We start from the raw sequence: 22249 nt of genomic DNA, 5'->3' as shown, positions 1-22249 counted from the left end.
AACTATTTTATCCATATGCCTAATAAAAATAAATGAATATACACACATGTTGTGAATTAGAATAAATACATTAGTTTTTTGGGACATATCAGATTGCGATGATCTTACGTGAATACAAACAATTAAGCCAAACGAAAAGTTCCCAATTATGTTCTTAAACTTCGAAGACTATGAAATTTACGTCTTTGTACAAATTTTTTGATTAGTTCATCCGTCCTATTCCAATTATCTAAATTAAATTAGAAATAGAAAATCCATAACGCGAAAATTGAAACCAATTTAATACACCAAATAATCTAATTTAGAAATTTATTAATAAATCTATTTATTGATCACGAGTGACGTAGAATTTTCGTATTGATTGAAACTTGAAAGGGATGTAAAATTATGCGTCAATCAGGTAGCATATAAAGCATACTAAATATCCATACAAATTTCCTTATTTTATCGTAGATTATCTTTTAGATGTAAATAAAAAAAAATTTTAAATAAAAATACTGTTAAAAGAAATTGGAATTCGATTTTACATATTCGATGTTACATTAACATCACTATTTAAAAATTAATTTATGTGCCAAGATTTCTTCATAGAAAAGACACGAATTTTATATGTAAAGAACTATGATAATTATCATTGTATAATTTACTTTTCTAGAATTCATTTGTAGATGAAACCATTTATTATAAACAAAACTTTTTTCGTTGTGCATTATGACGATCATTCTCTTTCCAAAATTTACATATTCAACAAATGAGAAAATATTTAAATTTAAATAAAGCCGTAATTACCACAATGAGTGAAAAAAATAAAAAAAAATTTTCTTATAAATATATAAATGACAATATTAATTCAAATAATTCAAACGGTATAAAATTATCATTTCGAAATTTACATTATTTATCTTTTGACCAATCAAATCATGCGAAGTATTAGCGGAATTGGTAAATTTATAGAAACGTCATCCAAAGTTATGGAACAAGTAAATGTCATTGGATCTTTCATACCTCTTATATCTTTAATATCTGAATTAACAAAAGAAATAGTAGAAACTTATGAAAATGCTCAGTATAATAAAAAAACCTGTGAAGTATTAGTTAATCGAATTGAAGCTGCGGAAGTTACGCTTAAAATATTAATTAGAGAAAAAGATGAAAATCTTCTTAGTCAAGGTTATAGTAAATCTCTTGATAAATATGTAAATTGTTTAAAAGATATTAGAGATTTTTGTAATGATATTACTCAATTATCAAAATTTAAAAAATTTTATACAAGTGGAAGTATTAAAGAAAAATTTCGTGAGATTATTGAAGAATTTGATAATTGTTCAAGAGATTTAAATTTAGCAATAACTATTACTACAAATGAACAGATGAATAAATATTTATCATTTTTACATCTTGATATGATTGAAATGATGAAATTTTTGGATAATATTGAAGGACTATTGAAAATAGAACTAAAAAATTCGTCTCTAATACCAATGAAATTCAATTTCAAAATCAGGAAATCATTTTTAAAATAAATAATGTTGAAAATCAAAATAATAAAATTATTGAACAAAATAATAAAATCTTAGAATATGGAGATAAAAGTAAATCACTTGATTTTACTCCACTCAATGAAGAAATTATTAAAATTTTTTTACTTAATGAACAAGTAAATAATTCAAATTTAATATTAGTAACAAATCAAATTAAACCTTCAGAATTGGAAGACGCGTCACATCATGTCATACGTAAAGGTAGCATTCAAAAAAAAGTTTATCGTGCAATGGATGTTGCTTGTAAATCAATATCTATGAATAACATTCAAAAGCATCTTGCTATTCTAGAAAAATTGAATATATGTCCATATATTATTCAATTTTATGGTTTATCAGAAATATGTGAGAAAAATGTGATGGTTTTTGAATGGGCGGAACATGGAAATTTAAGAGAATTATATTTAAATAATAATATTAGGTGGGATGCAAAAATTTCAATTGCAAGAGATATTTGTCGTGGCTTGGCTTTCTTACATAGTGTAAATATTCTCCATCATGATTTAAAATGCGAAAATATTTTAATCACAGAAAAAATGCAGCCTAAAATTTCAAATTTTAGCCTTGCTCGTGAATTTAATGCTGTTACCCTCCCTATTGATAATTTTAATGATATAATGCATTGGTTGGCTCCTGAGAAATTGGAATGCATTAAGGATTCCAAAAAACGTGAAAATATTAACAGATATACTATTCAATGTGAAATTTTCAGTTTTGGAATGTTACTCTGGGAACTTGGTTTTCAAAGAAAACCATATGAAAATATGACTTTTATGGGAATACTAGATCATGTTTTAAACGGTGGTAGAGAATCATTTGATATTAAATCAGGTTCTAATTCAATTCAAGAAGAGTATTTTGCCATTATAAAACTTGCTTGGGTACAGGAGCCATCATTACGACCAGGTATTCAACAGTTATTTAATTTGTTACAAGAATTATATGAAAATCATAATATATTTCCATTATTACATCCAATACCGAGTCATGTTGTTGAAAGATCACAAAATAATGTACAAAATACCATACCATCAATGGTCATTATCCAGATATTTATAATAATTCTTTTTATTCCTTTTTATTTTATTTTTTTCTTTTTCGTCTTTAAATTGTTCGTACTTGGTCATTCATATTTGTAATTATCAATTTATCATATTAATGTTTGTATATATATAAATATAAATTAATGGCTTCATATTTATGTATTTTTATCCGTTATCACGTGATTTGTATAGGCATTATTTATTTTATTATTAATTGAATAAAGCTCTTACATTTAGTTGTATTTAATGATATACGACTTTGTTGAATTTTTGTGAATTCTGGTTGAAACAGGACTAAAAATATCACTAGATATTAATAAAATATAAACAAAAGATTGGGGAAAATCCCTGTAAGTTACCACCATTACAAACAGTGGACCAAACTATACATGACGTTAAAAACCAAACCCCCAAGCGGAGTCGTCCTGCCTGTTATTAAAAAAATCTGAGGCGTGACCTAATTCTATTATCTATATCGTATCGGTGTAATAAATCGGAGAATGAATTGGTGAATTAGGAGATAAATTTCATGTTTGGAATCCACTGGTTCAAAAATTGGAGCTGAATTAATATCATTATCGAGGAAGTGTGTGACGAGACTTTGTCCAGGATAAGAGTTTGTTTGTGATCAAGGAGTATTGCTGAACAAATCGTAGGCAAAAAAGGTTTTAATTATCCAAAAGATAAAAAAAAATCTACGTAATCACGTGATACCGTATTTTAAATACTAATGTGTGTATGTTTTCGAGCCAATAAAATTACACGATAAATATAAAACTATTTTCAATTGGAATATCAATCCACAAATAATGAATTGAGTTAATTACTGAGATGCCCTTTAGACTTCACTATCTAAATTCATTTATGCGACAGATTTCCATCGATAAGATTCTATCTAGTATATTGTTCTTTTAATTGTAACTAATTTAACATTGTTTATAAGTTAAATTACGGATATGCTTTTTTTTTAAAAAAAAATCGCATGCTATCATTATGAATTTATGTTTTTTTTTCGAAAGCCAAATCTGCAAGTTCAGTGTAGGTAAAACAAAAAATGAAGGATAATATTTTTGATGTTAATTTTACACAGTCAAGAATTACAAGAATTATAAAAATTTGCTTTAAAAGTGGGAAGAAACGTGGTTACTAGTTTCGGTTTTTTTTCCTCTTCTTCTGCTTCAAATTTGTTACATTATTCTTGATAATTACTTGGTACATTTTTACTTCCAAAGCCTTAGGTTTTAAAAAGCGTATTAAGAATTCACGACGCGCATTATCTGAACAAATTTATGGTTTGTGACGCAAATAACTGAGATAACTGAAAATAACTTCTAAATGATATCAGATTGAGGTTACACTTCGGATCACCTTAATGTAGACAACGGTTAATTACTTTTTTGTAGTCGTATATAAAAAAAGATTAAAAGATAGGCTCACAAGATCAGATTACCTAATGAAAGTCGTTGATTAGGGCGTTTTTTATCAATGCGCAAAAATTTCACCGCATAAATTATCACCCCCCAATTTAATACGGTACCTTACAATAATTATATTTATTATGCATTCGTGTGATTCGAATAGTCACATGAAAATTCGTACAACAAAAATAATAACATTTAAAGAATAACTTTAAGCTCATTTAGAAAAATTTCCAACTTGAAAATGGAAGGTATAGAATTTTCAACGCAATCTATTCTCGATAATATAAATAATATCAAAAAGGACGATACTTTAAGCGATGCAGAAAAATCTGAAAAGATTAAATTAACAAACGAGTTCTTAGGCAAGTTTATGAAATTAAGACAATGTGAGAAATGTCAAAACTTGTGCTTCACTCCAAAGTCTTGCGATTTTTGTATGAAAACATTCTTAGAAAGTAGATTCGATGAATGGGATTCCGAGAATGATAAAATTAATGCGTGGATTCAAAATTTTCAAAAGAACTTTATTAAACCAGACTATATTATAGAATGGATCCCATATGATAGTTTACAGGATATTACTTATTTATCCGAAGGAGGTTTTTATTTTAAGATTAAAGCCATGTGGCCAGAAGGAAGATACGTGAGTTGGGATTATGAGCAACAAGAGTTAAAAAGGTTTGGTCCACAATCTGTAACTATAAAGTATATCACGAATAATACAGATCAAGATCAATGGCTTCGAGAGATTAAAGCACATTTGACGCTGTCGTCAAAGATTCTACCGGTTATACGTAGTTACGGATTAACAAAAGATGGTAATTGTTACATGGTTGTCACGGAAAACGTTGCACATGATTTAAGGAAATACCTACAAGAGAAAATAAGTACCCTTAATTGGGTTGCTAAATATAAAATACTTTTGGACATACTTGATTCTTTAAGTAGTGTCCATAACAATGATTTAATCCATGGAGACTTGCATTCTGGGGTTATATGGTACTCAACTAGTCGTGAAATCTGGTTAATTGGCGACTTAAGATTTTGTCGACCGATTGACAATCCATCGAATGAGCTCTTTGGAACTATTCAATATGTTGCTCCAGAAATATTAAAAAATCAAAAGGAAAACATGACCACCAGTTCAGATGTTTATAGCTTTGCAATGATTATGTGGGAAGTGTCAAGTGGTAATCGGCCATATGATGATTACAATGGTGCAGATTTATCAGAAGACATTACCAAGAATAATTTAAGACCGGAAATTATGCAGGGAACCCCACAAAGGTATTCAAAAATAATGAGAGAATGCTGGGATGATAATCCGTCAAAACGGCCAGATATAAAATCTATTCAAGATGAAATTAAAAGTATTTTAAGTGATTATTACAAAAATAATATGCCAAAAACAGAACAAGATGAAATGAAAATGATACGTAATTTCAAGATGCTAAAAAGGTATGTAATTGAAGAGAGATTTGATGAAAGTTCCGCTAGGCCGAACGAAGGAGTATCCGTCGACATTATTAAACAAGATCAAATTAGTGCCGAAAAATTTATTGATGAAATTGAAAGGATTAGCTTTGCAACGGTGTCATCAACAGAATCTTCAACCCAAGTTGCAATTAAAACGTTACGAATTGATAAAGGCGATAAGAGTGCGAATTCATCGTTAACGATATATTTATCAAAGTTACAAGAAGTAGTAAGTAATTACGTTAATTATTAATTGAAGTATTTAAGGTTCATTATTAAATTATTTACACACAAATATATTTTAGGTAAGTAAACGGAATCATCAATTTCAGCATACTAATATTGTTGAATTTTTGGGAGTTGGTACTAGAGGTATGTATAAGTTTAAATTTATTTATTGGTTTAAATAAAATTTAAATTCAATTAATTATTGTTTTTTAGACGAATGCAAAGTGTTTTTGGTTATGCCAATTGCCAATGGCGGTAATTTAAGAGATTATTTAAAAGCCAATAAAAAATTATCTATTGATAAAAAGTTGAAAATTGTAAAAGGTATCGCAAGCGGTATTATGAAGTTACATGGAGAGGGTATCACTCATGAAAATATAGTGAGTAAATATGATCTTAATTTTTATTTGTATCCTTATTTTTAATTAATTTTTATCTTCCTTTATAGAATCCAAAAAATATTCTTATATTTGATGAAATTGCTAAAATTTCAAATATACCCTTGCAATTTGAGAAGCCATTTGACAAAGCTTTCAGGAATAGAGATATATATGCTTACGATGATCTTTTTGATAATATTGGTTATATAGATCCAAATGCGTTTATAAAAATAAACGGAAATGCTGGAGACTATAATAAAGATAAGTCTACAGATATTTATAGTTTGGGAACTCTTTTATGGGAAGTTATGAGTGAAAAAATACCATACCAAGATGAATTCTCAGATGGTGGGATCTTAGGGTTAATCAGAAAGATTAAAGATGGGCACAGAGAAAAAGCTGATATTCCCGATATTACTAAATTTCCCGCCGAGTATATAAACCTTTATACAAAATGTTGGAATGGAGATAGTGCAGCTAGGCCAACAATTAAAGAAGTTAATGATAAACTTATTAATATAAATTAGTTTGTAACCAAGGATAAGAATTTATTTTGATTTATATATAAATGTATTTTAGCATAAATATCAATATAAATTTATTTTAGCATAAATATCAATACAAAAATTTTTTGTAATACTTGTAATCAAATAAATTGCGCAATAAAATAATTATTACTGTACACTAACAAAACTTCCAGCAAAATCATTTTTTGAGGGAAGAGAGAACATGAGTTTTTATTGACCTACAAAATACAAATGACTTTCAATTATTTTTTTCCTAAAAAAAAAATTAGTAATATAATCAATGTGACTTACCTATAGTCGCATTTCTTTCTAAAACTTGTGGTAGTCCAGCAAATATTGAATTTAAATCATCAATAACTGTTTTAATGTCAGGTCGTTTATTTGGATCATTATCCCAACATTGTCTGGAAAGTTTAACAAAATTTTCTGGAGTAAAAAGCGTATGACGTTCACGATAATCGTTTATTATTTCGAACGTCAAACACAAATCTCTAAATTCGCCACGTGAATCTGCCATGAAATTTTCAAAAGGAGCTTTAGAGGATGAAATTTCCCATAATATGACACCTAAACTATAAATATCTGATTTCATATTTTTTCTATAATGTTTAGGGTTGTTCAAATATTGTGGATCTGTAAACGGAATTTGACCAATAACTCCAGTTTTGTCGTTAATATCGTCGTCTTCTTCATTTATTGCACTACCAAAATCAGTAATTTTTGCTATGAATTCAAGTTGATCACAGGAATGTACTTGATTTATTACTATATTATTACTATGCTTTATAGGAGAAAAGGAAAAAAAATTAGACACAACTATAACAAAAAAAAAATTTCTTAAAATAATGGCTTACCAAGTCACGATGAATGATTTTAAGTTGATGTAAATAACTGAGTCCTTTAGCTATATCCAGAGAAAGTTTTACTCTAATCATCAAGTCGAGTTTTAAACTTTTCAGAAAAATTCTTAGGTTGTTCCTATCGGCATATTCAAACACCATTAGATATGATACTCCTGTTTCATTTTCTGTAAAAAAAGAATGAATATAAATAATGTAAAATAATCCTCATAAACCGGTTGGTGCATATATATCCTTTTTTTTACCTTTTGTTAAGCCTAAAAATCTCACAATGTTTTTACTTGAGTGACTTTGAGTGTGCATTTGCACCTAGTGTCGAAAAAAATAATAATTAGAAAATTATCTGAGAGAGACCCTATGCGTAAACAAGAAAAAAAAAATAATTTACTTCTGATACAAATTTGTCTACATTAAAATTCTTTAAATTCTTTAACGCAACCTTTCTATTTGTACAAGGCCATTCTGCGCTTGCGACACGACTAAATCTACCTTCTCCACCACTATTTCCATTATATTTTACGTTATGAAATTCATTATATGGATATATTGACATATATCTGTTGTTTACAGCAAAATTAAGCCATTCAGTCATTGTGGTTTTGATAAATGCCAATATTTTTCTTTCAGCTTCGCATCTACTTAACTAATTATATGGTAGTACTACAGTATTATGTAATTGCGCCCAACGCGTACTCACACATGGGAGACGTACCCTGGTGAAAGTGTATCACATCAATTCGATAATCCGTGGATCTTGCATTATTTATAAGAATAATTTTTGAACATCATAAGAATATATCTCAATGCAGAATACAGTAAAAAATTTCTTGTAATATAAAAAAAAAAGAGGAATTAACAACGGATTGAAAAGGTATTATGACATTCGACAGGAGATCACGTAGTATGTTAGTAATTATTGACGTGCAATACACTTTACGGATTATTGCTTAATTTAAAGCAATTTGAACAATTTAACAAATTTTTACGACTTATACAAGTGGAAAAAAAAATAAAGAGAGGGAAACTGTTGAGATTTATTTACTATAAAACTCAATATCCATCAAATTCCGATGCAAGAATGAAATTATAATTGGTCGATTATAGAAGTTAAATGAAGTAAATTGGAATTTATTGGTATTCTAAAAAAGAATATAGTAATACCTCAGATGTATATAATAAGGTACAATTACAAACGCTCATTTTATTCTCCGTTGTTTTTTTTTAAAAAAAAAGGATAATTGTTTTTTGATTCGCTACAATGAATTGGATTGCTGCAAGTCATTCGCCATTAGATTTAATAAATGAATTGGCTTTTAATGTATACACTAATAATTTATAATCTTTAATGTACGTACTAAACATTTTTAGGGGCGAATAAAATGATAATACGAAACGAAGCAGATCAAAATCTTTACACCTGCCAACAGTTGTGCCTAATTGTCAAAACTTGAGAAAAACAATTAAGTTTTGATTGAGATTCAAATGAGATCTCTTATTTCCAATCATCTTCGTTTATGAGTACTATATGATTTTTCACATTCACTGACAGTTTGACTTGCCTCTTTATGAAAGTCATGTCGTACAATGTTGGTTACTTAATGATCAGCAGACGCAACTCTGATCATGGCAAATCAAAACAAACCCTACATTTATATTCAGTTCACATGAATTTGTTATGGCGGACTGCACAATTTTTCTATAAAAAGGTTTTTGTTGCATCGTTTTTCTCAACTCTAAAGAAAACTTTATACTACACGTCCACATTGTTGAATTCTCGGAACAGTCTCGGAACATTATAGAATGATGTAATACATCAACTTAATTACATTTATTATTTCATTGTATATGAAAACTATAGCTCATATTGTCAAAACGAATTCAACTTTTTCTCTGGGAAAGCATATTACCAAAATAAAATATATTTTCAATTATTTTCCTGTTCTAATTCAAAAAAAAAAAAAAATTTAAACAGCTTTACAATGAACGGTTGATAAAAAAAAAATCAAGTTTTAAAATTAGAAATTGAACAATCATTACTCAAAATCTGCCGTTTCACGAAAATTTTTAAGGCGATAAATTTATAAATTTAATAAATCTTATTTTGTTTATATTAAAGATCAGCAAAGATAAAGTAGTGTTACTTACTCTTTTCCTTTGTTTTAAGGTCATAAGTACTAATACCAAATGAAAGTATATACATCGCAATTGTTTTGATGATCTTTCATTCCGGAATCTAACCACCGACAATGTGTCCTATTTATATTTGCCGATCAGCAAATATATATATTAAGTCATACATAAACTTTTACCATTTTTTTTCTAGTTTAAATTTTTACATATTAAGGAAATTATCAAAAATGTCTAATGATGCCGAAATCAAAAATTCTGATTATTATATTGATTTATTAGAAAAATTAATTACTGAAGAACGTATCATTTACTATAAATATTCAGATTTCAAAAACGTACAACAAATAAAAGGAAACGTTTTTCGTGCCACTTGGAAAAGTGCGGATACTTTTCTCGCCTTAAAATCTTTTAATAATAATAAAAAAGCAACTCAAAAAATTGTCAATGAGGTACAGTATTTTTGTATATTTACTTTAGAAGAGTTTTAATTAAACTAATAAATCAAAAAAATTATTATTTTTATTCATTAGATAAATTTATATAAAAAAGTTGATCTTCATCCAAATGTATTAAAGTTCCATGGGATCACCAAGATAGAAACCGGTAAGAGTAAAAAAGAAAAGATACGTAATCTATCCTCGATGTGCTGAACATGCATAAATTTAACATTTTTTACTTGTTTCAGATGTAATTCATCATATAGACAATTACTCTTTGGTTTTGGAATACGCTGACAGTGGTACATTAAAAACATATTTAAATAATCACTTTAGCGAACTTGATTGGAACGATAAATTTCGGTTAGCACTTCAACTTGCAAGTGTCGTAGAATGTCTACACGAATTTGATATCATTCATTGTAATCTGGTAATTATCAAACTTTCAAACTTTAGTAAATTGCAAATTGTCGTAATGTTATCTGATTTTACCAAATTGTAATCTTCCCATTTTTTTTTTAAAAAAAAAGAATGCAAACAATATACTTGTACATCAGAAAAATATTAAACTAGCAGACTTTGGCTTATCAAAAAATATCGATAAAGAATTCGAGGAATCAAACGATCCATCAAAATTGTTCGCTTATGTAGATCCAAAATTTTTAAATCAAGAACAAAATTACGAATTAAATGAAAAATCTGATGTATACAGTGTTGGAGTGCTTATGTGGCAAATTTCAAGTGGACATCAACCATTTAACAATGAATTAGCCGACTATGATTTGGCTCATGAGATCATGGATGGAAGAAGAGAAAATGATGTTAAGGGTACGCCTACTGAATATATCAACTTATATCGAGGTAAACTATATAAATTACATTTATTTTTTTTAGGTAACTTATTTAAATTAATAAATTCATTTATTCAATAGAATGCTGGAAAAATGAGCACAATGAACGCCCAGATATACATAAAGTTGTTTCAACTCTTCGAGCAATCATTTCTCACGAACAAAAAGATAATAATTTATTAGAAACATACAATTCGGATGCAAATTCAAGTGAAGAAATCATAGATACAAATCACGATCTAATATTAGATGATATATCAAGTATGAATTTATCGTACGTTGATGATTCTAGGAGTAATTCAAGTTTACAAGATCAAATTACCGTTAAATCAAGTATAAATTGTCCTGAAAATAATTCTACCGAATCATTATTTGATGACATTATTAATATTATTATCGATAAAATAATTAAGAAACACAATAAAGGTTTTACTTTTGAGCAGATTAAGCAATTTATAAATCAACAAATATCGCAATTAAATCAACCTTCGAGTAATATTATCGATTGGCTTAAAAATAATCAAGATAAATCACAGTATGTTTGGTTTCTTGGATTGTTTTACTATTACAGTATTGGTAATATAGAAAATAATAACACTGAAGCATTTGAATTATTTTCGAAGGCGGCAATCAATGATTATTCAATTGCACAAGTTTATCTTGCCAAGTGTTATATTGATGGATGTGGGATTAAACAGAATAAAAGTATGTCGTTCTATTGGTATCAAAAAGCTACAGAAAATAAAAGTATTGTTGGACAAGTTTATTTGGGATACTGTTATGAACACGGTATAGGAATTGAACAAAATGAAAAGAAATCCATTCATTATTATAAAAAGGCAGCTGATAGTGGAAATATGACCGCGAAGCTTTATCTTGCGAATTGTTATAGATTAGGAGAAGGGGTTGAAAAAGATGAGACCAAAGCGTTTAAATATTATATATTCTTAGCTTCACAAAAGATTTCCGATGCACAATATCAACTTGGAAATTGTTTTTATAATGGAATTGGTGTAAACCAGGATAAAATACAGGCTAAAAATTGGTATGAAAAAGCAGCAAGTGACGGAAATATAGCAGCAAAAGATACTCTCAAAAAATATTTTAACATACAAGTTAATGAAAATAGGCTTCAAATGTTAAGTTTTAAAAAAATGAAACAATTTGGATTAAATTATTATGGAACAAAGTTAACGAAAAAGCGGAATATAAAAGGAGTTGATTATATTCAAAAAGCAGCGGAAAGTGGTTATAAAATTGCACAATATGAGTTAGGTAATGTTTATAAAAAAGGAGAAGATACAACAAAAGATGAAAGAAAAGCTTTTGAATATTATAAGAAATCAGCTGAACAAGGACATATAAATGCAAAATTTCAACTTGGTTATTGTTACGACAAAGGAATTGGAACTGATATTAATAAAATAAAGGCATTCGAATTATATGAAGTAGCAGCCAAAGAAAAAAATAGTGATGCACAAAATTATCTTGGAACATTATACGAAAAAGGTCAAGGAATAGAAAAAGATCCCGAAAAAGCCTTTAATTGGTATAAAAAAGCAGCGGAAAAAAAAAATAAAATTGCACAATATAACTTAGGCAGAAGTTATGAATTGGGGATCGGAGTTAAAAGAAATGACAAACAAGCATTCAATATATATAAAGAATTAGCTAATGATGGATATTTAGATGCAATATTCAAAGTTGGCACGTGCTATGATAAAGGGGTTGGAATTGATATTGATAAAGGAAAAGCGCTTAAATTTTATGAAGAGGCAGCAGAGAAGGGGAATATTAAGGCACAAGTTTGTCTTGGAACATTATATGAGAACGGTCAGGGAATAAAAAAAGATCTTAAACAAGCTTTTCAATGGTATAAAAAAGCAGCAGAACAAAATAACGAAGTTGCACATTATAATTTGGGCAAATGTTATCAATTTGGAATTGGAACTGAAAAAGACAATTCCAAAGCATTTGAATCATATAAAAATGCGGCCGAAAGTAACCATTTAGACTCTTTATTTCAACTTGGGTATATTTATTATAACGGAAAGGGAGTAAAAGCTGATAAAGAAAATGCACTTAGATTATATAAAAAAGCAGCCGATAAAGGACATTCTATTGCTCAATATTATCTTGGCGAAAATAGCGAAAAAACCGAAAAGAATTTAAAATTGGCTTTTCATTGGTATCAAAAATCAGCAGAAAATGGATATGAAGTTGCTCAATATACTTTAGGTACATATTATGAATTAGGAAAAGGGGTCAATAAAGATGAAGTTAAAGCGTTCGAGTTATATGAAAAAGCATCTAAAAAAGAATTTATTGAAGCTCAATATAAACTTGGAAAATGTTATTATGACGGGATTGGAACTGTAGCCAACAAAGAAAAAGCATTTGAATTGTATAAAAAAGTATCTGAAAAAGGAAATAATGAAGCACAGTATAAGTTTGGTCAGTTATACGAAAAAGGTGAAGGAACTGAAAAGAATTCAGAATCGTCTCTTTATTGGTATCAAAAGTCAGCAGAAAATGGATATGAAGTTGCTCAATATACTTTAGGTACATATTATGAATTAGGAAAAGGTGTTAATAAAGATGAAGTTAAAGCGTTTGAGTTATATGAAAAAGCAGCTAAAAAAGAATTTATTGAAGCTCAATATAAACTTGGAAAATGTTATTATGATGGAATTGGAACTGTGGTTAACAAAGAAAAAGCATTTGAGTTATATAAAAATGTATCCGAAAAAGGGAATAATGAAGCACAATATAAACTTGGTCAGTTATATGAAAAAGGTGAAGGAACTGAAAAGAATTCAGAGTTGTCATTTTATTGGTATCAAAAATCGGCAAAAAATGGATACGAAGATGCACAATATAATTTAGGTATTTATTATGAATTAGGAAAAGGAATTAATAAAGATGAAAACAAAGCATTTAGGTTATATGAAAGAGCGGCCAAAAGAGGACTTTTAAAAGCTCAATATAAACTTGGAAAATGTTATTATAATGGAATTGGAACAAAAATTAATAAGGAGAAAGCATTTGAATTATACAAAAATGCAGCTGAGGAAAATTGTGCTGAAGCACAACATGCTCTTGGATCATTATATGAAAATGGAGAGGGAACTGAAAAAGATTTAGAATTAGCGCTTTATTGGTATCAAAAATCAGAGAATAAGAAGGAATTTAATGAAAAATTTAAAATTATTAGACCAAAACATTTAAATATTAAAAATCAACTAAATAATAACAATATTAGCCGTGCAAGTATATCGATAGATGGTAATGAAATTGAAGTTGCAATCAAAAAATTACAAATTGGCAAAGATAACCGTTTATCGTTACTACGTAAAGTAAGTAAATGATTATATTGATTATATTATAAGTTATTATTTATTAATCGTTAATCGAAATTTTTAGATAAATGAATGGTCTCATATATATGACCATAATAAAATTGTTGAATTCTTGGGAATCAGTATTAAAGGTAAAATAAATTTTATTAAGTATTATAATAAATTCAAATTTTATTAATTATCAAGTATTATTTTATAGATGAAAATCAGTTATTTTTAATAATGCCATTTGCTAATGATGATAATTTAAGAGAATATATAAAGAAAAATACATTAACGTTTGATAAAAAGATAGAGATCGCGAAAGACATCACAGAAGGAATAAAGTTCTTACACGAGAAAGGTATTATTCATGAAAATTTGGTAAGTAATCAATTTTTTTTTTTAAACATATTAATGCGTATTTATTTAATAGTCTATCATTTTATTTTGCAGAATCCGAAAAATATCCTTATATTTGATGGGGTTGCTAAAATTTCAAATTTACCTTTATCATATAATAATAATGATAAAGATGACTTATATATAAATGATAGTCTTTTTGATAATATTGGATATATAGATCCAAATTTATTCTTGAATTCAGAATATGTTAAAGATAAATCCATAGATATATATAGCTTAGGAAGTCTTTTATGGGAAATCATGAGTGAAAGAATACCCTATTCAAATGATCAAAATGAGAACATATTACAATTGATTAATAGGATTAGAGAAGATTATCGAGAAAAATCAGAAAATGATATTCCTGATATTTATAAAGATCTTTATGAAGAATGTTGGAATGGAGATAGTTCAAAGAGGCCATCAATTAATGAAGTTTATGATAGGCTTTTAAATATTAAATAATATAATTAATAAATACTTTTCACAATAAATTATCTAAACAGAATCTCATATTATAATTCAGGTTTTAGAAAGAATCGGGTTTCCAATTTAGGTCGTTCAGAACTTTTAATGCTAAATTTTTATTTCAAATATTTCAATTATAAAAGTTTGAATAATTACTAATATTTTTACTTTTTAAGCATAGAGAAAGAAAGAAAAGAGAATTTATAAACGAAAATTTTAGGGCGAGTTATTAAATATGTAGTCCACTCACGCCATTAGAACACTGTAACTTGTTGTACTTGGGACACTGAAATCAGATTTGATAACGAGAATCCGAATTAGATTTTCAAAAAATGAATTTAAATTCGAATCAGGCCAGAGTTAAGCCATAGTGCCTACTAGAGTTAACTATATCCGAATTTAAATCCTGTTTTTAGAATTGAACCAAAAATTCTGGTACATTTATCCAATCCGATTCTATACCCTGGGACCTGGGTGTACTTAATATAATCGAAAAACTAAGACTTACTAGTTTTACAAAAAGAAATTTGCAATTGAGTAATTCTTAACTGATGGACCAATCAAATCAAACTTAAAATTCAGATTTTTTTGGACGTGTTTTGAAAAGCAATTTCCCATTAAAAATTCGCAACAGTTAATATTCAATAGTTTATACTTTTTTGCATGATAAAAACCTAAACGAATGCGCGACGACATTAAGAAAAGTATTAAATAAAAATATCTTATTTGCGTTGAAAGCGGAATTGTTTTGGAAAAAAAAAATAAAAGTATTATATGAAAGGGATGGATATTTTCTCAGAATTCAAAAAGAAAATATCAAGAACCGAAGAATTCAGAGTTATAAAAATGTAAGAATGCTTACTGTAGGAAGGACATTCTTCGACATTTCGACCGGCATTAATAATTAATATATATAGGTCAGAGTGTCGAGCAAACGACCTTCTTTCAGGAATCAGTCTACAGAGACTGTACTGTACAGCAATACAACCATAATTCAACGTGTTGCGATGAGACGTACGATTCGGCCAATCAGAATTTTATCCGAAATGATGGAATTAAGGCAGGATAGAGATTAAAGAAGGAAAAGATACACTAGTTGATAAAATACGGATAAATTATAAACATAGTATTAATATAATATATATATATATAAGCATATATATATAAGCATTTTAATATCACTATTTGAAGATTTTCACGAGATTTGGATATTATATAAAATTTAAAAATTAATATAAATGAGCGTTTAAGAAAGGTTTTTATTCTTTTTTAAATGATAATAAATGATGATGATAAAGCATCTCATTTAGATTCATGATAGGATCAAGAGTTGCGAACATTATCGTGACAAATGCACATTTTATTCTGTAATCCTGAGGTTTAATCCAAGTAGAGAATATTAAATTCGGGATATAAGAATTAAAGAACCGATATAATAAATTTACTGCTTTTTTTTTATTCAGCGTTAAATACTATTATTAATTAAAATGTAATATAAAAACCAATAATAAAATTACTAAAATTTTGTATTTTGCTAGATTAAGTCTGACAATCTACCTAAAATTACAATAAAGTCTATCATTCATCTATTATGATTTAAGTGTTTTCGGATTCTATCTATCTTATTAAATTCCCGATTTTAATTATATAAAATGATGACGGATAATAATGAGTTCGATCTAAGGTAGTGAATAGCATATGTTCACGTATTATCGTTATGGAATTTACTGTCTAGATAAAGTGTCCCCCCTTTAAGTGTACTCCACTTTAAAAGACCCGAGTACTTTACTATTATATTCAAGGATTTTATCCTCAATTAATACCCATTTAATTCTAGTAACTTAATTCTGGTTAAATTATATTGTAATAATACCCGGTATCTCACAAAGTACCCATGGGTATTATTCAACTTTTCAGATAATCTATGTTGGTATTTCATTATAATAATTCCGGTTACCCTTAAAAGTTTCTTTATGGAAATTAAGAGATAACGTCACTGGCGATACAAACAAGCAATATAATAACGTTCTATGCCTTTCAAAGCATATTTTATTATGTTGTTTGATTTGAGACAGTATGTGTATAGTTCAACATTAAAAACGTACAATTATCTGAAATATAAAATACAAACTTAAGCTAATTTAGGTCCAAAATTAATCTCCCCAAAAAAATATGCGCATTATGATGATCTCGGGTGGAATTATGTGAAGGAACTTTATTTTGGGAATTATTAACAAAATGATAAATGCGTAGCGCATCACACATTATAGTGTAAAAAAAAAAAAAATTATTTGAAATCATACTTTCATAATTTGAAATTGATCGCGGAATTCATGAGCGTATTTCTGGAATTCTGGAATGAAGAAAAAAAGATCATCAAAACATTTGCGATGTATATACTTTCATTTGGACTTGTATTAGATCTTATTAATAGGGCTTATGACTTATAACAAAGAAAAAGAGTAAATGACACTATAATAGATAACTTTCATAAAGTTATCTTGAACCGGTTATAATTTTATGTGAATGTACGACAGATAATCAGTTGCCGAATGATATCTGATTGATTGTTCAATTTCTAATTTTGTAACTTGATTGTTTTAATCAACAGCCCTTCTTTGTTAAACTGTTTATGTCAAAAAAAAAAAGAAAAAGAAAAAAAAATTTTTTGATTTATTATTTACTTTTTTTTTGTTTAAAAAAAAATCATTTATGTTGATCAATGTTTTCATTTGACTGTTATCGGAATAAAGTAATTTTTTTTCGTTAATTTCTAATTCTCAATCAATCAATCAATCAAGCATGATTTTATGAAATTTTACATGCAATTTTCTCTTAAAGAACGATATATAAACCAATCCTTTCGTCAGGTAATTAATTTTTTTCACGTTACACAATTATCCTCTCCTCTTAATTATTTTAATAAAAACTTTGTGTCCCGATGGGGCTAATGTGGAAATGAGATCGTACAAATTGAAATATCAGTATCCGTATATTGCTTTATCAGCACATAAAGAAAAATGCCGAGATAATCAAATATCTGTCTTACCATGTGCATCAATGTACAATTAAATCAAGTCATCATATGAAAGATGATAAATAAACCGGCAGTATTAACTAAAAAAATTGAACTAGTATTAATAAAGATATTGATAAATTGCTCACCATGACTATGAATCAGATGTATTAAATGGATACCTTATGTACATTGTAAAAGGTGGGTACAGTACATAAAACAAAGTGAATTGATGATAAAAATGAGCCATAATAGGTATTAGGCGGTAACCAAATCATTTACTTATAATATTGTAAATTAGAATCAACCAACTATAATGGGTGTCATTGATGATGTTTAAATGTAGATCCATTAATTTTTAATTTTTATTTTTTAGATTCAAAATAATGAATTTAAATAATTAAGCGATTTATGTAATGTTTTTAATTATGTTTTTGTTTACTTTTAAAAAATATGTTAAAACGTTTCTGTGAAAGATACCTTTATAATGCAATTTTCGAATTTTTCGAATCAAAAATTGCCTTAATTTTCATCTATCATTCCTAATCAATATAGAAATAAACACATGAATTGCATCACTCTAATCGGTCGCACTTTACGTGTTAAATTTTTAATAATTATTAAAATTACTATATATATATAGAATTACGTATAGTGTTACACGATGGATTACGTTTAGTAAGCATTTATGCACCACTTACATTCGATAATAGCATTTATTATTGACTTCCAAAATTTAATTCATTGTTTGCAAATATCATACTAAATTTATTGTCTTTTCAATGAGTTTGTAACATGTTCTAAAAATCTTATTGATTATTAATCATAATTAATAAACGAAAGGTAAGGTTACTCCAAATAATTCCAAAAACGTTACTTGATTAAAGAAATTTGAATTAAAGAATTCGTATGTTACAAACATTGTTCATTTATAAGATTCACAAAAAAAAAATCTGACCAAATTACTTTGTATTTTATTTAATTCATTCAAGGAGACATTTTTAATTAAGGAGAAATCATTGTCTGATTGTAAATAGTGAAATCATGGTATTATTATAATCAGAATTTTATAAATTTGTCGTATATCAAGAATTTTTTAAAAAAAGAATATTTTAAAAATTTCTTAATTTTTGACGATATTAAAAATACAATACCGTAAATTTTTTTAATTCATTATAATAAATTATTATATATATACTATTCATCCAATTTATTTTTTATTAAAAAATGTCACAAAGGAACGAAACATTTGAAGAATTTTTTTCTAGATTAAACGGCGTTAATGGTAATAGTATTAGTTCAGCTTCAGAATTTATGGGAAATGTAAATGAAGCGGTTGGACCTTTCATACCATTTATTGCTATAATTGCTACTTTAACAAGGGAAATAGTAAAAGCATATGAGAATGTACAATATAATAAAAGTACTTGTAGAGTATTAGTTGAACGAGTTGTAGCTGCGGAAGATGCAATTAAAATATTCATGAAACAAAAAGAAGAAAATATAGATCAATTTCTTACCGAAAATTATTATAATTCATTTGAAAGATATGTAAATTGTTTGAAAAAAATTAAAGAATTTTGTAATGATATTTCTCAATTATCAAAATTTAAAAAATTTTTTTCAAGTGAAAGAATTAAAGAAATTTTTCAAGAGATTATTAGAGAATTTGATAGTTGTTCAGCTGATTTAAATTTAGCAGTTACTACAAATACGACTAAAGATTTGGAAATTTTACATTCTGATATGATTGAAATGAAGAAATTTTTGGATAATGTTGGTGGAGGTATTACATCTATTGATGATAAGACCAAAGAAATTATCGCAAATACCAACAAAATTAAAATTCAAAATAAAGAAATTATTTTACAAAATAAAAAAATTATCGAAATTTTACATTTTACTCCACTAAATGAAGAAATTAATAATATTTTTTTATTAAATGAAAAATTAAATACCGCTGATGATGATGATCAAGATTCAAAAATAGAAGCCAAAAGAATCATACCTTCAGAATTGAGGGATGCATCACAACATGTTATACGTGAAGGTAGTAGAGTAATAATAAAGAAAAAAATTTATAAAGAAATGGATGTTGCCTGTAAACCTATTGTTTCTATGGATAATATTCAAAAAATTCAAAAACATCTTGCTATTTTAGAAAAATTAAATATTTGTCCATATATTATTCAATTTCATGGTTTATCAAAAATATGTGAAGAAAATGTAATGGTATTTGAATGGGCAGAACATAAAACTTTGAGGGATCTTTATCTAAGTTTCAAAATCTCATGGGAGGCAAAGATTTCTATTGCGAGAGATATCTGTCGTGGTTTAGCTTTTTTGCATAGTGTAAATATTTTACATCATAATTTGAGATGTGAACATATTTTAATCACAGATAATATGCTTCCTAAAATTTCAAACTTTGATTTCGCCCGTGAATTTAATGCCGCCACTCATCCTATTGATAATTTTAATGATATAATACATTGGTTAGCTCCTGAGAAATTGGAATGCATTATAGATCCTAAAAAAAGAGATAATATTAACAGATATACTATTCAATGTGAAATTTTTAGTTTCGGTATGCTTCTTTGGGAACTTGGATTTCAAAGAAAACCATATGAAGATAAAACTCTAACAGAAATATTAGGTCATGTTTTAAAAGGAGGTAGGGAAACGTTAGATATTGAATTACATTTTAATCCAGTTAAAAAGGAATATTGTAATATTGTTAAACTTGCATGGGATCAAGAGGCATCACTTCGTCCTGGAATTAGACATCTTTTTAATATGTTACAAGATTTATATGATAACCATGTGTTAAAAAAAGGGTTTTCATTATTACATCCAATAAATCAAGTTGAAAAATCACAAGATTTAGATCTTGATATTTCTAATTATTGTCCTACTCCATCATTTACACCATTAATACCATTTGAAGAAGGATTACAAGCCAATAAAGAATGTAATTATGAAAAAGCTTGGAAATGTTTTGAACAACATGCAAATATTGGTGATATGGAGGCAAAATATTGGCAGGGTCTTTATTATTCACAAGGGTATTATGTTGAAAGAGATCAAATAAAAGCGAAGGAATTATTTAAAGAAGCAGCAGATATAGGAAACTCTGAGGCTCAAGTTCGTTACGCTTTTTGTTTACTTGATAAAGTTGATAAGAAAGAACACATTGAATTTTTAAAATATTTGAAAATGTCAGCTAACAATGATAATGCTACAGCTCTTTATAATCTTGGTAAAATATATTTATTTGGTCAATGCGATGTTGAAAAAGATCAAAACAAGGGCATTAAATATTTAAAACGAGCTGCTTCAAAAGGTGAACCTAAATCATTGAAATTTTTAAAAGATCACAATATTACATTTTTATCAGTAAATGAAGAATAATTTATAAGTTATAATGTATTATAGTTTATTTTATATTATATATTATTAAAATAAAGGAAACGTAACATTTTACTACATAAATGATATAATAAATTTTCGGGATCTAAAGTTTTTCATACCTTTTTTATTTTGTAAAATGCTAACAAATTATATATAATCATTATAGCTGGTAAATTTTTTTTTCGTTACTATACTAATTTCACTATGCCATCTACTCTTTTTTTTTTATAGGGATAATTCTATCAGCTGTTAATAGAAAGGTATACGTCAAGGTTTATAATATAAATTAAAGTTTGTATTAACTTGCTTAAAATTATTCTGAAACAAATATCAATTATAAAACAAAACAAAAAAAAAATGTAATCAAAAGTTCGATGTTTCAGTCATTTTTGAAGATATTCAATCAATTTTTATATAAATTAGCGAAATATAGATATTAGGCCGTTACTCAAAATATGTCTTCGTGCCTGAGTAAAAAAAAATCCCATCCCCTGCATGAAAGCATTTTGAAAGGCTGTATACATATTGCAATATTGAGAACTTATTAAAAGTTTAAGTTCGAAACTCAACATTTGTTAAATAATTCAGATAATGAAGCATTGCTATGAAAACATTTGCATATACGTACGTTACTATGATTCGCCAATTGAGCACACTCGCAAATTTGTTGCTATTGTGGTGGAGAGGATAATTATCTTGAAGTCTTGAACCATCGTA

At 27.3% G+C, this 22249-nt stretch overlaps 5 protein-coding genes across 7 annotated transcripts; 4 read left to right on the top strand and 1 right to left on the bottom strand.

Moving 5' to 3' along the window:
- Nucleotides 1-920: 920 nt before the first annotated feature.
- On the top strand, nt 921-2850 carry OCT59_014261 (uncharacterized protein; the record flags this gene model as incomplete). 2 transcript variants are annotated; one of them, XM_025311592.2, is made up of 3 exons in its annotated part: nt 921-1468; nt 1594-2578; nt 2809-2850. In XM_025311592.2, 3 exons carry the CDS (start codon nt 921-923, stop codon nt 2848-2850), a joined length of 1575 nt encoding a protein of 524 aa, XP_025170106.2. The 2 variants fall into 2 exon arrangements, with proteins under 2 accessions (XP_025170106.2, XP_025170105.1); XM_025311591.1 differs by lacking the exons at nt 1594-2578; nt 2809-2850 and having other exon boundaries at nt 921-1523.
- Nucleotides 2851-5305: 2455 nt separating this feature from the next.
- On the top strand, nt 5306-6774 carry OCT59_014260 (uncharacterized protein; the record flags this gene model as incomplete). The annotated part of the gene is made up of 5 exons (XM_066149890.1): nt 5306-5710; nt 5787-5853; nt 5923-5964; nt 6034-6089; nt 6158-6774. The coding sequence occupies 5 exons, from the start codon at nt 5306-5308 to the stop codon at nt 6614-6616; spliced, it is 1029 nt and encodes a 342-aa protein (XP_066002119.1). The 3' UTR covers nt 6617-6774.
- On the bottom strand, nt 6648-8083 carry OCT59_014259 (uncharacterized protein). The gene is made up of 5 exons (XM_025327673.2): nt 7865-8083; nt 7722-7785; nt 7471-7643; nt 6908-7397; nt 6648-6834 (listed from the first exon to the last, which is right to left on the bottom strand). The coding sequence occupies exons 1-5, from the start codon at nt 8066-8068 to the stop codon at nt 6827-6829; spliced, it is 939 nt and encodes a 312-aa protein (XP_025170108.2). The 5' UTR covers nt 8069-8083; the 3' UTR covers nt 6648-6826.
- Nucleotides 8084-9833: 1750 nt separating this feature from the next.
- On the top strand, nt 9834-15154 carry OCT59_014258 (uncharacterized protein; the record flags this gene model as incomplete). The annotated part of the gene is made up of 8 exons (XM_066149889.1): nt 9834-10055; nt 10137-10209; nt 10292-10473; nt 10574-10904; nt 10976-14250; nt 14318-14384; nt 14453-14616; nt 14689-15154. 8 exons carry the CDS (start codon nt 9834-9836, stop codon nt 15100-15102), a joined length of 4728 nt encoding a protein of 1575 aa, XP_066002118.1. The 3' UTR covers nt 15103-15154.
- Nucleotides 15155-19348: 4194 nt separating this feature from the next.
- OCT59_014257 (uncharacterized protein) lies at nt 19349-21532 on the top strand (the record flags this gene model as incomplete). Of its 2 annotated transcripts, none has more annotated exons than XM_025311593.2 (1): nt 19349-21532. In XM_025311593.2, one exon carries the CDS (start codon nt 19349-19351, stop codon nt 21530-21532), a length of 2184 nt encoding a protein of 727 aa, XP_025170111.2. The 2 variants fall into 2 exon arrangements, with proteins under 2 accessions (XP_025170111.2, XP_066002117.1); XM_066149888.1 differs by having other exon boundaries at nt 19604-21532.
- Between the last annotated feature and the right edge of the window lie 717 nt (nt 21533-22249).

Source organism: Rhizophagus irregularis, chromosome 22, assembly GCF_026210795.1.
Source record: "Rhizophagus irregularis chromosome 22, complete sequence".
NCBI classification, from domain to species: domain Eukaryota; kingdom Fungi; phylum Glomeromycota; class Glomeromycetes; order Glomerales; family Glomeraceae; genus Rhizophagus; species Rhizophagus irregularis.
Note: the sequence above shows the minus strand (reverse complement) of the source record. Positions and strands in the feature narration are given on the sequence as shown.

Bases quoted from the DNA above. Each gene is read 5' to 3' on its own strand.
- OCT59_014259 (XM_025327673.2), bottom strand. From the start codon at position 8,068: ATGACTGAATGGCTTAATTTTGCTGTAAACAACAGATATATGTCAATA. The intron at 7,786-7,864 runs GTAAATTATTTT...TTTCGACACTAG, and splicing joins TAGACAAATTTGTATCAGAA to GTGCAAATGCACACTCAAAG. The intron at 7,644-7,721 runs GTAAAAAAAAGG...CTTTTTTTACAG, and splicing joins ATTTTTAGGCTTAACAAAAG to AAAATGAAACAGGAGTATCA.